The sequence below is a fragment of the Gossypium raimondii genome, chromosome 10, assembly GCF_025698545.1.
Source record: "Gossypium raimondii isolate GPD5lz chromosome 10, ASM2569854v1, whole genome shotgun sequence".
Taxonomy (NCBI): domain Eukaryota; kingdom Viridiplantae; phylum Streptophyta; class Magnoliopsida; order Malvales; family Malvaceae; genus Gossypium; species Gossypium raimondii.
In genome coordinates, this window is record NC_068574.1 from 2,874,924 (window position 1) to 2,893,566 (window position 18,643).

Genomic DNA, 18,643 nt, shown 5'->3' on the forward strand with positions numbered 1-18,643 from the left:
ATACTTTTTAGAACATCTAATTCATGGTTCGTTGATGACAACTCCGTTCGGATAAGCCACAGGATTTTGTTGGGATTAGACAATTATACAACACATTGTTGTGACATTAACGATTGCGGTCCTGTGTTGTCAATATTACAAAATACAAACCCTGTGATTGAAATAAACCCCTTTTTTTGTCTGGTCCTTTGCCTTGCAAAAATTCTGACTCTAATAACTGGTCAAACTGTAGAAAACCTCATAAAGAGCAAAACAAAATAGTTTGCACATGTTGGGGGTTTTGTTCTGTTTCTGAAAATTTCTTGTTTTAAAGCAATATTTGCCAATGTGGTTACCAATTGTGGAAATGGCTAACGGCTTCCATTATATGACAACCAAAGTGATTCCCTGTATCAATCAATACTCACTTGGAGAGGAGCCCAAGATTCGTTATAGATATAGCTTGTGCTTACTTGTAGTATTATAACATTTTAACTTTCCGGTTCTTTTCGAATATTTTTATATTTTCTTACATTTGTGTTTGCTAATTACATTGGGCGGTTAATAATCCAAGTTGGAATTAGGTTGAATTTTGTAAGTTGTTGTTTTTATAAGTATATTTGGGAAAAAAAAAATTTAGGGAAGTTAAAATTTTCAGTTTCTAAAAAAAGTACTTTTGAATCAATTTTTAATTTGGGGAAAATATTTTTTTCTCTCAAATAGCAGCGTGTTTAGGAATACTTTTGTCCCAAAAGTACTTCCTAGAAGTAATACCAAACTGGTCCTTTATCCATAAATTCAAACTTAAAATCTTATTTAAGAAGTATCAAATTTTTTAGTCCTTGAAAAACAGTTCGAGTGAATTAGATCGATAAATTTTATATTGGTTAAAATATGTCATAACTTCCTGGATTTCTTATAAATTTGAAATTTAGTCATGTACTTCTATTTTAGAAATTTAACTTATTTGCTTTTCAGATTTTAAAATTTAACATTGTTAAATTCAAGCTCATTACAATAAGAAAATAAAATTTTAAAAATAAAAATATAAAATTAATTTTAAATTTGTGAAGAATATAAAATGTTATAATCACTTTCATATTTGGATTCTTTTAAGGATATAGGTGGACCAATTTTGTGGGTCAAATTATATCATTTTGTACGTGTGGTAATGTTGAGGTAGCATAATAGGTAAGATATTATATGTGATTGGAAATTTTCAACCGTTTTAGACGGTACATGTTTATTTGAATATCACATCACATGGGTTGTTTTCGTTGAAGTTTGATTAATTTGAACTTTCAAATCAATGAAATTGGACCAACCTCTGATATCAAACATAGTAAAGGTTATTAGATGGTAATTCATGTATTGTGTGTACGTGTATGTGTATGTGTATGTGTATGTGTGTGGGTGTGGGTGTTTTCTCTAAAAATATATTATTATTAAATATGCACAGACACGTGGAAAATAACACTATGACTCACCCACAAGAACAACTCACACACCCCACGTGCCCGACCCCATGCAAACATGGTTAAAATAAAATTGCCAGTCTTTGCCAAGTGCCACGTCTATCTTTACACTCATTGTATTTTGCTTTTACTATAAAGTTTTTTTAAATCTAACATGAGAAAATATCAAAATAGGTAAGTTTACAAGCAGTGACGGATCTTGATGTTAATTTTTGGGATATAATTAAAATCCTAAAACTTTTGGATGACTTAATAAGAATTTTTAAAAATTTTAAGAAGTTCAATTAATTTCTTTTAAAATTGAAGGGCTTAATAAGAAATTTAAATTTTTTTTGAAAGGATAGTTAAGATTAAAATTTTTTAAGAGGTTTAATGATAATTTATAAAATTTTAGGGACCTAATTAAATTTTTTATAAATTTTGAAGGACCTAACAACACTTTTTCAAAATTTTGGGAGAGGGGAAGGCCCCCTTGGTGCTCATGAAAATTCACCTCTCAAAATATATTTTCTTATGAGATTTTGATATCCATGGCTAACGAGGTCCTTTGTAAATTAAAAAAAAAAACTATTAAAAACTTTAACTTTAAAATTTACAAAATATAATATCTCACTTGTTTATTTTTCATAGAAAACCTTAATGTTTCTTCTATAATATCCTACATACCCAATATATTTTTTTTCTAAATTCAAATTTTGAAGCATTCCAGTAAAACTGTCCGTCTGTTGAGATCGAAAGGATATATCGCTCAGAATGCAACAATATTGGAGTATTCTTCAATGGCTATGAAAGTAACATAACGTCACCAGTTGATCATTCATTATCAAAGAGACCCATACGTTTTATCTCCTATATGTTGAATGATGTGGCGTTATTGACAAACCTTCCAGTTAATGAGCATCCATTAATGAGAATTTCTAAGTGCAATCTAGCAGAGGTGTTTGTTGCAGCATTTGAAATAGGTATCAACTATAAGATCAACTTCGGTGGGATTTGGATTAGGTTAATATGGTTGAACAAGTATTTCGAGTATCTCTAAAAAAATCCACCTTCTCACAATATTTAATATCACGTTAGAGCTTACATTCTTCAATTGATCGAAAGTGTGTTGATACTAGAAAAGTTTGACAATTTAGTTCATTTCATGTATCTCTAATTTGTATCTAATTTCAAGACAACCGAACATACAGTCAAGGTATGCAAAATTGCTTATATTGACCGCCAAGGAAGTAAATAGCTACCTTTTTTTATTTTACACTCATGAGAAACATATATATATATATATATATATATATATTCTTGAAACATTAAAGTAAAATAAATATAAAATCTAGATTTTTTTCTTTTCGTAAAATGAGAGAGTTTGAAAAGTTTTGTGACGAGGAATTTTGGTGAAAATAAAAAAATTGAATGTGATATTTATAAAAGAGGATCTCGATATCTATGAGTGTCGAATTCCTTTTATTAATAAGTTATTTGAATCAATAAATAATAACATCACGTAGATTTTATGAAGATTTAACAACACACAAGGATTGAGCTTTTCAGTAATGTACATAAATAATTTTCTCTTGATATTTAGAAAATAATTCGAGTATTAAGATATATATTTAAAAATAATTTTAGAGTTACGTGGTTTAATAAATATTTTATTTTCTATATTCAAATAAAAAAAAAGTCTAAAATATTTTTCATGCCAAGCATGCCTCAAGTGGAAACAAATGTTTGTGGCTCCCTTATTGTGTTTTTCGAGTTTTGAATCTTAATGTCATAAGTAGCAGATTAAAGCTCGTGGTTATTGTGCACAGAGCGTTTTTTAGAAGTCAATTTATTAAATTAGGTTCATTTGACTCACATGAACTGATTCGATTCGTGGAACCAGTGGAAAAGCCTATCTATTTGAAGCCTTGGTAGTTCGGTGAAATACTCCAGTAAAACTAGAGTTACCAGGATAAATAGTGTAAATCCTAAAATTGTATAGAGTTTAAATCACTTGCGACTCTCAATTGTAGATAAGCTCTAATCCCGACTATCGCTGTAACTCAATCTGTACTGTTGGTTCTGGGGGAGCTCAATTATAAATAGAGACCTCTCCCTTCATTTGTAATCAATTCATTCATTCCATTCATAGTTATTTATCCAAACAGTTGGTGTGTGTTATCTCTCTTTTGACTTTTCTATTCTTCGTTGCTCTTTTTTTTTTGGGTAAACTACACCCATGGTTACTTTTGTTTACCTTAGGTTACATTTCAGTCACTTATGTTTGAAATGTTACGTTTTAGTCACTTACGTTATTGTGTTGTAACATTTTAGTCAACGAGCCGTTAATTGTCGTTAATGGTGTAATGGTAGTGACGTGTACGTTAAATTATCATTTCAAACAAAACTTCGGGTTAAATTGTACAATCGGTCCCCATAATTTTTCGTTTTGAGCAATTTAATTCTTTTATGTTCTTTTAACTTTCTTTCTTTATTTTCCATTCTCTTCTGCTTCTCGCTCTGTTTTCCTACCTTCTTTATTTCTTTTAACATACCAGGAAGTCGAATTGGTAGTGAAGAAAGAAGCATGGTATGAGTTTATGGGTTTTGGTTATGGGTTTTGGTTATAGGCAAATGATGATAGTCGACTTCCTACTTTTTTTTTCACTGCCAATTCGACTTCCTAATATATTAAAAGAAATGAGAAAGATATGAAAACAGAGGGAGAAACAAAAGAGAATGGAAAAAAAGAAGAAAGTTTAAAGAACATAAAAGAAAAAAAAATTAAATTACTTAAAACGAAAAAAAATATGGGGATCAATTGTATAATTTAACCTAAAATTTTGTTTGAAATGATGATTTAACGTGCACATCACTTCACATTACACCATTAACGATTTATTAACGGCTCAATGACTAAAATGTTACAACATGATAACGTAAATGACTAAAACGTAACATTTCAAACATAAGTGACTAAAACGTAACCTAAGGTAAACAAAAGTGACCATGGGTGTAGTTTACCCCTTTTTTTTTTAAGTTTGCTTTCAATATATTTCAGTGTCTTAAAGAAATTCTGTAAGAATTCTCACTTTGTAAAGGTTAGATTAACTTAGGCGTATTTAAAGCAAAAAAGTTAACTAAAGTCTAGGGTTTACGAGACTAAACCTGCAATTTAAAAAGGAAAACAAAAAAAATGATATATATTTTTCAGTATTTGGTCTATTAATATAATTGATACAATATCAATGAATAAATGATGATATAAAATTATACAAATATAAATTATTTTATTTTATATGTCTTTTAAAATTAAAACAAATATAAATTATTTTATTTTGTATGTCTTTTAAAATTAAAGGAAACAATTAATATAATCACAGTAAACTCACCCATTAATTAACGCCATTTTTCTTATAATAAAAATAAAAATGCTTGAAAAAAATGGTGAAGCAATTGGTAGATGAACGTGTTTTGGCATGGAGAAATGATTTCCTCGTTTCCAGAAACCAAGCATGTAAGCACCAAAAAAGGAAAAACAAACAAACAAACAATGCTAGCTGGTGATAAACAAGATTTTTCTCATCTAAGCACCAAAAAAAAGAAAGAAAAAAAAGCCCGTATGCAAAAATGTGAAGGGGGAGGGTGAAAACAAGCGTGAATGAGTTCCACGTTGAACCAAGATTGTTTCCCATGTCGACACGTTTATCCACACAACAACATCAGCACCAGCTGGTGATACGCATGCATGACTCTTCAACCCCCCTTCAAGCTGCCTTAGTCAAAGCTTGAATTGAATCCCACCCCCATTATTAGTTTTTTAAAAAGCTCAGTGTAAATTGACACACAGTCCACCCATGTCACCCCCCTTCTTATACCATTAGCCATCTGTGTTTTTTTACTGTCACTTTGAGTTTGTATTATACTATTATCATCTCTATTAGAAATGACGAGTCCGGTCGGTGAACGGTTCTCGGAGTTTTTTGATAAGTGGATATGTCAACTTGATGGGTATTTACAGCAGTTAGTAAGGGTGTCTAGGGAAGGTTTAAGTGAAAGTGAGCATCAAACTTTGGTTTCGAAACTGACTGCTCATTATAAAGAATATTACACTGTTAAATGGGCAGCTGCACATGAAGATGTGCTTGTGTTTTATTGTCCGGTTTGGTTAAGTAAGTTAGAGAATGCTTGTTCATGGTTAACCGGTTGGAAACCGTCTATGATATTCGGTGTAGTTGAGTCAATGAGGAGGAAGAGTGTGGCTGAGTTGACGGAGGAGCAAGTGAGAAAGATAGAACAGTTGAGGGTGAAGATAAAGTTGGAAGAAGAGAAAGTGGAAAGGGAAATGGAGAGGCAACAAGTGGCAATGGCTGATCGGAAAGTGGTTGAGTTGGTTCGTACGGCGAGGCGGATAAGGAATGAGGAGCTGGTGGTGGTGGTGGGGAATCATCAGGTGGAGGGTTTAGTTGAAGTGGCGCTGAAGGGTGTACTTGCAGGGCTAGAAAGGGTGATGAAAGCGGCCGATTGTGTGAGACTCAAGGCCTTGAAAGGTGTTTTGGATGTTTTGAATCCATCACAGTCACTGGATTTCTTGGCTGGGATCTGCATGCTTCAGATTCAGATCAGGAAATGGGGCCAAAACAGGGATAACCAAAAGGGTTCGAATCCGATAATATTAGGAGAACTACACAACAATGTCATTTTTTAAGGCTCCAACATCGAGCATGGCCGGCGGCAGACAAAGTAGGCAGAGCTAAATGCATGCGCCATACTAGCAGTGTTAATATAGGTTCACATGTAACCAGATGTAGGTGATTTTACTCGTTACATCGAGGTTGAAATGTTGGTTTTTTTTTTTCTTTAGAGTCTGTCTGGTTTGTCAGTCTCACAGCTTTAAATTTTGCTCCTTCTTTTTCGCATTTTTCAATTTGCATAAAACTTGAACAACAAATATACATATATATATATATGTATGTGTTGGATCTATTGACACGTTGTTAGAGATTGAAGTGTTCCTTTTTAGAGCTGCATGTCAATTTGCCGACAAGCCTGAAACTGATATAACCTCAAAATTGGTTAAAGCAGAAAAAAAAAAAGATATCTAGATTACATCGAATGTAAGAACCGGTGAAGCAAAATTCATGGCATTTTAGGCTAAGACGACATGAAAACATCGGATAATCCAAAAAGCTATTCCAAGGCATGCAAAAAAACACAAGCTTCTGTACTATGGCTAAGCTAATTCAACCCACACCCATTTAGCATATACCTCACCTTAGCCAAATATAGGAATAGTATGAATGAGCAGAGTAGATTCCTTTGTTAAATGCTTTTCCAAATCAATCCCTTCCGGCAATGAGGTGTCAATGTTATTTTGATGGTAATTTTTATAACTTGATACTTGATAATGCAATCGGTATACGATCTAATCCAGAAGAGCATTGTTGGAAAGTGTTGTACAAACTATTTGCAATTGTTTTAAATCAAAATGCATTTAAAGAATTGAGCTTAGTTCTGATTTATGTATAATATCAAGAGGTGTGTTACTTTTAAGACTATTTTTTCTATTTTTTTAAAAAGGTTTATAAATAATTATCTCAATTTAAATATAAATATGTTGAGTGTTTTTTTTTTGTATATCCTCTCAGATGGGTTAATTTTGTATATTTATATGATACAGTCAATGTTCATGGATATGACATATGCTAAGTAGGTTTTCATGCATGATGACACGTACCCTATCTTACGGTTAACACGTGTATACTTAAAGTGGGTTCGCATACACAGGGTTCGTATAATATGTAGACGAACTTATATTACATATTACACGCTCTCATATTGGGCTTGCCCATACTACAAATGTACGAACTTATACAGAATGCGAGTCAAGACCCGACGGACTAGCGAGTCACTGGGTTGATAATAATTAGTATCATAACAAAATATCTCTTCAATTTTATATTGTAAAATTTCCCCTTTTCATTATATATACATATTATATATGTACATGTATATATTATAAATAACACAAAACTTTAATGGTATATATCTTATTTCAAAGTACTTTATATAACAACAAAAGATGCATATATCTATGGAGAAATTAAGCTTATCAAACCTATTGCATTATAGGACGAGATCAAAAGGAGAATGAAATTTTAACAATAAAAGGTGATGGTTTATTGAAAAAAAAAAAACAAAGCTTGATAGTCCATATTGGTATTAGTGTATATCGGTTGTACGTATTATTTCGATTTTATATCGGTACTAATAATTTAAGTTATGTTTTAATTAAAATTTTGGTGTGTTTGTGCTTAGACCAATAATAAATTATATTTGTGCATATTGGTCTAGTCAAAACTGATTTGTACAAATTTTGATATTTTAAACAACTTTTAGTTCTTTAAATCTTAATTATTTTAATTTTTCTCAAATTACATTTAAAATTAAAATATAATTTTTAAACTAAATTATTTCTCCTAATTAATAAAGTTAAAACTTATATTTGCATCTAAATATATTTATATGAATGTATGTATATAAATTATTACTAAAATTACACTATAAGTGTATATAAAAAAATTAAAAACATCAAAAAATTCAAAATGATGCATCAAATCACACTGGTATCTATACATACTGGTAGTGAGATAAAAATGATACATTCATCAGTACGGTATTGACTACCTTGAAAGAGATAAACTTAACTCGATGACGAGTTGTTTTTTTATTAGAGGGAAAGAATTGATAAGGACGTAAAATTTTAGTGGGTTACACTACACGTAAAATTTTAGTGGGTTAAACTACACATAAGAATTGATAAGAACATTATCATTTAAGTCATTGAAATATTCAAATGTTATCATTTTTAGTCATTGGTTTGTTAAATTGGTAACAAAAGTTTGATGTGGTCGTTAAGTCACTGTTCATCATAGGGTAAACTACATCCAAAGTCACTCAACTATTAGTAATTTTACAATTTGGTCACTCAATTTCAAAAGTTACAAGTTGGTCATTGATCTATCTGAAAGTTTTAGGGTTCTAAGGACCCCTTCATAGTTGTATTCCAATAACTAGTAATATTGCCACCATTCAACCTCCTCCTCTAGCGAAGAAACACACCAAACCAAAGCTTTTTCCCTCCTCTTTCAACTTTACGATTTATTTTTCCTTGAAATGGCCTGAAACTCCACTGATATAGAAGCCCTAATAGAGAAACTCACCAAATTCCATCCATTGTCGTTGGATGGCAGCTTGACTTTAATATAATTCTCTTCTCAGCAAGACTTTCTTCTTGACCATTTGGATTGAGTCTGTGTCGACTGAATCCTCTAGCTAACTTTTGATTAAATCTAATATGTTTGAGAGTCACCTCATATATATTGATTATCTTATCTTTGATTTTGTTTTGTCCCTTTGCTTATGTAGGCACTACACCAAAACAGACTTTTAGCGGCATATTTTGTGGCGTTTGGACGGAAAACGCCGCTAAAAATCGAGCATTAGCGGCGCAAAAAATAAAACGCCGCAAAATATATAGCAGTAGCGGCGCTTCAAGCAAAACGCAGTAAAAGAACATAATTAGCGGCATTTTTCGTTATGCGCCGCAAAATCTCAAGACCAAAACGCATCGTTTTTGTATTGATGTATACAATAATTAGTGGCGATTATGCTAAAATGCCGCCAAAGCAAGTAATAGCGGCGCATTGTGGGAAGCGCCGCAGAAATCTTAACGAAAACGCATCGTTTTGGTATCGATGTATATTAGAATTAGTGGCGCTAAAAAAAACGTCAGTAAAACAAGTATTAGCGGCGTATACTAAAAGCGCCGCAAAATATGACAACCAAAACGCAGAGTTTGGTCTAGATGTATATTAGGATTAGTGGCGCTTACAGAAAAACGCCGCTAAAGAGTACTATCAGCGGCGCGCACGCAGAAGCGCCGCTATATACCTTAATCAAAACTCAGCGTTTTGGTCTTGATGTATAATATAATTACTGGCGCTTATAATACAACGCCGCTAAATATCAGTATTAGCGGCGCTTCTAGTTAAGCGCCGCAAGATATGCACACCAAAACGCAGAGCTTGGTATTGAGGTATATTAGATGTAGTGGCGCTTTCTGGAAACGCCGCAAAAGTATACTATTAGCGGCGCTTTCTTAGAAGCGCCGCAATATATATATTAACGGAAACGCTGCGTTTAAATCTTGATGTATACTGGATTTAGTGGCGTTCACGAGAAATCGCCGCTAAATCATATTATTAGCGGCGCTTGCTAAGAAGCGCCGCAAGATATATTAACCTAAACGCTGCGTTTAGATCTTGACGTATACTGGAATTAGTGGCGTTTACGAGAAATCGCCGCTAAATCATATTATTAGCGGCGCTTTCTTAGAAGCGCTGCAAGATATATTAACCGAAACGCTGCGTTTAAATCTTGATGTATACTGGAATTAGTGGCGTTCACGAGAAATCGCCGCTAAATCATATTATTAGCAGCGCTTATTTGTTATTATATATATATTTAATTTATCGTATTTGGGTTACGTTTAGGGTATTAGGGATCATTATACAATGTTTATTATGTCGGATTATAGTTTAGGGTTTAGGATTTACTATGTAGGTATATTGTTTTGGTTTAGGGTTTGAGAGTTTAGAGATTAAGGTTTAGTGATTATTATAAGTTAAAAAGTATATCGTATATAGTTTAGGGTTTTAGGGTTAATCATTACATAATGTTTAATATTTTGTGAATATTAGAGTATTGAGTTTAGGGTTTATGATGTGAGTTATGGTATTTTGGGTTTAAGGTTTAGGAGTTTAGGGTGTAAGGTTTAGGGTTTGGGGTTTAGACTGCTTAAAATTTAGTCATGCTATTAAGAGGTTAATTAATTACTGCTTTAGGGGTTTATGCTTGTGGTTAACGGTTTGTAGTTTATAATTTAACGTTTACAATGCTTGGTTTTTGGGTTTGGGCGATTTAGGGTTTTATGACTTTTTTAGTACCAATTTGAGAAAAATGAGAAATACGTATTGTTTTTTAATTATTATTATGATACTATAGTTCTAAGTGACACAAATGACGCTAGTTTACTAATTAATGACGAATGTCGACATATTTATATATATGTTATATATGATGAAACAAATTATTTTAATATTGTGTTATTTACATATATATATATATTAATCATTTATATATTCACTTAAAATAGAGTATATATAATTTTAAAATTATAATACATTAATTGAATAATATAAATAATTTATAATTTATAATTTTAAATATTGATAATATTTAAATTATACATAATTATTTTAAAATTTATAAAATTTTAACAATTGAAATTAATAAATCTGTATAAAATTTTTAAATAATATTATTAATAATATTAATAATGGCCTAATTTTAATGTATGAATTAAAAATAATGTCTACAACAATGTAAATAATTTATAAAAAGCTAAATATTAGCAGCGTTTGTTAATTAAACGCCGCAAAATATATAAAAAAATGAAGTAGTACGACACCGTTCCGTTGACTAGTTGCAGATTAGTGGCGTTTTTTTGTGAAACGCCGCAAAAGTTGTGAAATTAGTGGCGTTTATGCGTAAGCGCCACAAACGTTATATTATAAAACGATGCCGTTTTCATAGCAATGATCGAATAAGTTTTCGGAATGCGGCGTCGTTTCAGTGTTGGCAAAAAATTTTTTAGTGGCGTTTTTGAAGGGAAACGCCGCAATAATTAATTAAATTTTCGAATTCGGCGCCGTGTTGTGGAGAATAATTTAATAGTGGCGTTTTGTTATAAAGCGCCGGAATTATATATACACTTCGCCAATGCGACGCCGTTTGTGAGCTTAATAAAATCCAATAGTGGCGTTTATTATAAAAACGCCGGAAAATGCAATGCAAAACGTTGTCGTTTCGCTTACTGAAAACAATTTTAGGGTATACCCTCGAAGCAAGCTTCCCCCAGCCCCAAATCCGTCTCCCCCAAATCCCTAAATCGCCTTTTCTCTGTAAAATTGTTGCGTCCTTCTTGCCCAATTTCTTGAATTCCCAAATCCGTAAATCGCCTCCTTTCTTGCCTAATTTCTTAAAATCCGAAATCCCTAAATCGCCTCCTTCCTCCTTCCAGAGAAGACGAACGTCGTACAATAGGCCTTCAAAGGTTCGATTTTGTTCCGATTCTGCGTATGTAATCTTTGGGTTTTGACTTGTTTATTAAATTTATTCTGTTAAGGTCATCTGTAATGCTTGGGCCGATGTTTCACCTGTATTTACTTTATTAACTTGTGTTTTTTGTAGGCGAGGTTTGCTTTAGAGGTCTCGGATGCTTATGTAAAGAAGGCATTGGGAAAAAGATGGAGAGACAATAAAAGTACTTTGAAGAAAAACTATTATAAGACAAAAACAACCCTCGATGAGAAATTGCAAAATGTCCCGCCGGGTATGTTGAGGTACCAATGGGAAGATGCGGTTAGATTTTGGCATTCTCAGAAAGGCGAGGTACGACGTACTTCCAAACTATTGTAATTTTTTTGGTTTATAGTATTTACTATTTACGTACTAAAATTTTTATAACGTAGGATCGTGAACGAGTTGGAAAAAGTAGCCGTGAACAAAAAATTCACTCACACAGTAAGTCGAGAAGTTTTGCATGTGTAGCTGAGGCGGAGGTATTTTTAATTTTTTAATTCTCAAATATGTATAACTTTCTATTAAATAATATTTTTACTACTATATTATAGGAACGGTCGTCCGGTCAAAAAGTTGGACGCCTTCAACTTTTTGAAATTACACATAAGAAGAAAGATGGATCTGCTATGACTCCTGAAGCTGGTGAAATTATGGTACGTTTACTTCATACGATTTCACTTTTTTTAGTTATTTATAGTGTTTATTTTCTAATGGTTTAATTCATTGCTTGTAATGCGACTATTGTTATATTGCATTTGTTTTTTACTATATATTATGCTCCTAACTATGTGATTTATTTATTAGGAAAAACTAAAGGAAAAAGATGAGTACTGAAGCGATTGCTTCTAGTGATAGTTCTGTTCATCTTGAAGACATTGATAACCGGATTATTACTGAAGTTTTGGGTCCTGAAAAGTATGGTCGGGTTCGATTTCAAGGATCTTTTATCAGCCAAACCCAATATTTTGGATCCAGCTCGCACCAATACATGGCTTCGGAGAGTCAATCTCAAGCTGAAGTTCAGAGGTTAAAAGACCAGATGGCTCAGATGCAAGCGACCACATTTGAGGTTCAAAGGAAATATGAAGAACTTCAAAAACAACTTAAAGCAGATCTGGCAATGAGAGAAGCGAGGTCAGAGAGAGAGAAGCAAATGATAAAGCAGAGGTTCAAAAGAAATATGAAGAACTACATTACGACTTCAAAAGATGCGGCATCCAGAGAAGCGAGCAAAGCAAAAATACGACGATCTTCAACAAGCAGACAGATTATGATGAAGATGTTTCAGCAGTCGCAACTTCTGCCGTCATAGTGTATGTTGCATAAATACTTTTAACGCTTTTGTAAAGAAAAGTATTAATTCAATTTTATTTATATCAATTAATATTATTTTAGTCATTTATTTTGAAATATTATATAAATTTATTGTTTTTTGTTAGTTTAGATCTGGTTGCTTTTGATTTTTTGTTGCAGGAGGGCAGAAAAAAATAAAAAATTTTATTTTAAAAAAATCTCAAAATTAGTGGCGTTTTTTAAAAAAGCGCCGCTAAAAGTCATATCAAACAGTGGCGTTTGTGAAATAAGCGCCGCTAAAGAACACTACTTTTAGCGGCATTTTTGAACAAGCGCCGCTATAGAACATCACTTTTAGAGACGTTTTCTTCCAAAGCGCCGCTAAAGAACTTGATCTTTAGCGGCGTTTTTTTCTAAGCGCCGCTAAAGAACATGATCTTTAGCGGCGTTTATTTCCTTAGCGCCGCTAAAGAACATGATTTTTAGCGACGTTTATTTCTAAGCGCCGCTAAAGAACATGGTCTTTAGTGGCTTTTATTTCTAAGCGCCGCTAAAGAACATGGTCTTTAGTGACGTTTATTTTTTTAGCGCCACTAAAGAACATGATCTTTAGCGGCGTTTTTTTCTAAGCGCCGCTAAAGAACATGATCTTTAGGGGCGTTTTTTTCTGTAAGCGCCGCAAAAGTTTGCGACGTTGTCGTTAGCGGCATTTTTTACGGCGCTTCTTCAAGCGCCGGAAATGGATTTAGTGGCGTTTACAAGTGCCGCTAAAGGCAAAAAAAAAATGCCGCTAAAAACCTGTTCTGCTGTAGTGAGGTCATATTTGGGGCTCACTAAAACAGTAGGCTTTCTTCCTTCTTTTTTGGTATTTTTGTTTGCTTTGATTGTGGTTGTGGTTATTGATAAGTTTGTAAATTTTAAATTATTTGTGATATTTCTTATTTTGAATTATGCTATTTGTATTCTTAATTATATTATTTATAATTAAATTTTATTTATTATTGATTTACAGAATAATGGGAGAAAATGTGCTTAAATTTTGTTTTTGACAAGTTTTTGCAATTTGGACTTTCAACACATGCAGTTTTAGTATTTTGCCTATAACTTGAGATACAAACCTTTGTTTCGGGCTCATAATATACCTATTCTAAGGGAATTGAAAGATCTAGCTAAAGTTATTTCAAGATGCAAGCCCAAAAATGTCAGGAAGGCACCCAAAAACGACTTGAAAGTTTGACGAGAAATTTTTCAGAAAACCTAGAAAAATTTTGTTTTATGTATTTAATGACACTCTTATATTTTCTCCATTATATTATTTTTTCCCAATAAATAGACATTATTAGGTTCGATATGGAGATAGCTACTCTTAATTAGTTTTATTTTGATTTCATGTATTATTTTCTTTATGAGTTTCTAAACTTCTTTTCTAGTCAAAGTAATACTCAAATTTTGATTTTATAAAGTTTGTGAAATCGAATTGTTCTTAATCTTTTCTTTGTTCTTTGGTATTTACACGTTTTTTGGTTTATTGTTCAGGTTTGTTAAATATGTGGCTAGTATTTGATAACTCATAATGATTTCCTTGTCAATTAGGGATTTAGTCAATTGATTGATTTCTAATATTTGTGACGACTACATGATTATTTGTGTAGTGTAGGCATGCAATTTAACTTAAATAAACCCTGATTGTGTATTTGTTGGTTAGAATTGGGTCTCTTTCATTCTTAATGTTATTGATAGATTAAATTTTAAGGGATCGTTATAGGGTTGTTTGCCAAGAAGGGAAGTAATTAATGACGATTATATTGATTATCGAGACGGTAATAAGAGATTAGGTTGTTAGGCGAATGTCAAAAACTATAACCAATTTATTAAAGAGTATTGAACTCATATTTGCATCAATAGCCAAACTCTTGAATCAGATGGAGGTTTTGCTTGACTAGAGTTTTATCTTATTAATTTTCTTCAATTTTAATTATTGTTTTCTTGCTAGTTTTCAATTTAGTGCTCTTTAAAAACAGCCCATTTTATTTATTTTAGTTGAAGGAATACAATTACTGCCAATTTGATTTGTAGATTCGACCCTATTCACCATTAACCGTAAAGTTTCATTTATTTGAGTAGGTTTATTTTTGTATGTCTCAACATCCTATCAATTGTTGGTTTGGGGTAAGGGCGTGTCGATAACTTGATTGTGGATTTTCTTAAGTTATCATTTTGGTTGGAGGGGAAATGGTGAATGTGTTAAGAATTAATGGTTGCTAAGTTGGTTAGGTCAAATATGAGACATGGGGTTGGGAGTGACTTTTCTAAGATTTGGGACTTGAGTCATTGTTGATACTGATTGGATTATTAGCTGGAGAGTGATGTGCAAAGATTGTGTATCCAAAGTCTAAACTTGTAAACTTCCGAATAGTTCAATGACCAATTTGTAACTTTTTAAAATTGAGTGATTAATGTGAAAAGTTAATAATAGTTGAGTGACATTGGGTGCAATTTACACCATAAAGAATAGTGAGTTATCGACCACATTAAACGTTCATTACCAAGTTAATGAGACAGTGACTTAAACAATAACTTTCGAATAATTCAACGACCAACTCATAATTTTTTAAACTTGAACGACCAAAGTAGAAACTTATTAATAGGTAAGTGACATGGACATAGTTTACCCAATTTAGTGAGTGAAAAAAGTGTTTATCTTAAGATCATTACAACCACCTCAGCTGCCCCAAAATTCCAATTTTTTATGCGGTGGCCATTGGCCATTTTGTTTCTCCCCCATGGTTATGGAAACACTTGATAGGTAGGAAATTGGCTATGTTTGCTGATTATGTTGGTTGGTTGATCGCATAATCGAGCATTCTTGTGGGTGCAAAAACCCTAGAAGCATTTAAATCTTATTACACAGGGCTATATCTATATGAAATTTAGATGGTGCTGAAGTTTAAACCATGCTTGGAAATGATTGCTGGTTGGTTTTTCCTACAAAGGGGAATATCACAGACAAGCATGAACATGATTTGGAACACATGATATGCTTTTAAATTGTTGTTGCTATGTGGTGCGAATTCCAATTAAATGCTATTAACGTTCAATATGGGGATTTTACTCTCGGCAGTTGATTATTATCACTTTTGGATCACACATTTTTTTTTTCCTGTATGTTGGAATCTTAAAGAATATTCCTTTTACTAGAGCCATCATGCTATTCGTTTTTTTCCCTACAATAATTTTATCTTATTTATGTTGATATTTGTTATAACAAACGTTGATAATGACCGTAGAATGATCGCAAAGTAATAAGAAAAAAAAAAGAATACAGATTTTACGTGAAAATCCTTTCGGAAAAAAATATAGGCGGAGAAGAAGAAATTCACTAATGCTGAAAACCAAATGATACAAGAAGAGTTTGGACTACATCTATTTAAGGGTTGAAAAACTCTGTTCTAATCAAAGTCAAATAGTAGAAGTGTAGTTCTATACGAACTCAACTTGTGCGGTATGGTCACAAAAACTCTATACTTGTATACGGCCCTCAGCCTCTCGCTCCCACAGATCCCCTTATTTTACCACTGTATTTATTTCTTCAACACATGACGGGATTTGGGTCACACAAACTTTAATAATATTTATTTTATTTCATACAAGTATTCTTGTGCATGAAGAACATTTTTTTTTTTTGTTATTTATGTCTATGTTAGGAGAAACAAACAAGTAACACTTTTTCCTTGGGTACATTGACACTTTTTGTCTCTTTTCTTTACTTCTCTTGGAAGACTTGTAACCAAAGTCTTCAAACTGCCCAACCCTCTTTAAGGCAAAATATAGCTATTAATTTACTTATTTAAAATCAAAATCAGGGTGTATGTATGTATGTATTCTTACATTCCTATCTATATTGATCTCTCTTTAACTAGCCCCTCCATGTGCAAGCCTTTGGTTGCATATAATGAATTTGGTCCTTGGAAAGCTTATTTTGCAATGGACCAACAAAGCGAAAGAATGAAATCACTTGAAAAATGCCCTATAAATAGTAGAAATGTGAGAGATGATGGTGAACCAGCAAAAGCAATGGAAAAATTAAATGGATTGCTATTGGGAAAGGGGGGGGGTAGGTGAAACTAAGCATATAGGGGAAAAGAGCTGTTGTTTTCACGTGAGCAACTTCTTTTAACCAGGGATGTCTTTTTCTATTGAGAAAAATGAATAAAAGAAGAAGGAGTAAATCCGTAAGCCCTGGATTGGATTGATATTTGGTGAAAAATTAAAGTTCAATTTAGGTACAAGCATTTGAATTTCATGGAATATTGATGTAGACAAATATTTATGTCCACACTATAATTTTTATTTAATAATTAAAAAAAAGGTTAAATTCATTCAATTAGCCTGTAAAAACAGAAGGAAAAAATGTATATATACCAATCACATTATAGTACAGGTCACTCCACATGTACACTTAAAACATTTTTATTGGTTGTTGCCAAGTCTGCAGGTAAAATTAACGATATTAAGGGTTTGGGTATCACATTTCACGTTTGGTAAAAGTTTAGGGTTCAATGTGACATTAAACCTTATATATATATATATATATATATATATATATATATATATATATATGATACCATTGAGATTTTATAAGAGAAAAAAAGCATGTATCAACGGGAAAAGTCTTTTTTCATGAAGATGATTTCTTTTAGTACTTGGATCATAGGTATATTGGTCGGATCCGAGTCGAATTATTTTTATTATAATTATATATAACAATTTATCTCTCACCTTGTTAAATAAAGTGTCTAATTTAGGGTATATTATATATAATTATAATAAAAATAGTCCAACCCAATATACCTATGATCTAAGTACTAAAAAGAGCTCATCTTCATTACCTGGAGACAGCCGGATAAAAAAGACTCTTCTCCCCTCATTCTTGAACCCTACTATTGATACAGTGCATCAATAGAGGTAAATAAATATAACCAACTACTCATATGAATATGACTTCAATTAGCCATGGCATGGGCTAATGATTGTTTCCTGAAAGGATGCACTTTTTTATGGTTTTTTTTAATGAGAATTAATATTTTTTCAAAGCTTATATTTTGTCTTGGTTATGTTTTATTCTTTTTCACGTCTATCAAATTGAGACCGTCGCGTCTACAGTGGAAAAGCAGATGAAGCAATATGGTGAGCCGGCCGGTTCTTGCGTGATAAGGGACCAAACAGGAAGACTAAACAATCATAAAGAAACAAACAGAATAATATAACAATAGATTATTGGTAATAAAAAGTTGATTTACGGATTTATCACCATTTTTTTATTAAAATAATTCTTTGAAAGATTCTCAAAGTTGAATAATGTCAACTCCCCATGCAAAGGAGAAGACAACAAACAAGTGTTGCTCCAAGTTGTTTTGTCTGTGTTAACAAATAAAAAATTTCTTACTTTTAAATCCTTAAAAAATCGATCTATCATCTCTGTTCTTGGAACATAAGTAGTCATTTATATGTCACTCATAACGAGCTACTTTTAGATGTCATTTACCCAAACCTAATCCTTCAACTTATTCCTTTTTTATTTATTTATATATATATATGAAAGATTAGGAGAAGACAAAACAGTCCAAATTTCCATTTTCTCAGCATGGGAAAGTAAACCCTTTTGATGTTGGCAAAAAATACTAAACTAATCTCATAACATGTTGGATTTT

General features: G+C 32.2%; 1 protein-coding gene across 1 annotated transcript; it reads left to right on the forward strand.

Moving 5' to 3' along the window:
• The first annotated feature begins 5,030 nt into the window (after positions 1–5,030).
• LOC105778591 (protein DOG1-like 4) lies at positions 5,031–6,419 on the forward strand. The gene has a single exon (XM_012602313.2). The coding sequence runs from the start codon at positions 5,380–5,382 to the stop codon at positions 6,139–6,141; it is 762 nt and encodes a 253-aa protein (XP_012457767.1). The 5' UTR covers positions 5,031–5,379; the 3' UTR covers positions 6,142–6,419.
• The last annotated feature ends 12,224 nt before the right edge of the window (positions 6,420–18,643 follow it).

Coding starts and splice junctions, on each gene's coding strand:
- LOC105778591 (XM_012602313.2), top strand. CDS start 5,380: ATGACGAGTCCGGTCGGTGAACGGTTCTCGGAGTTTTTTGATAAGTGG.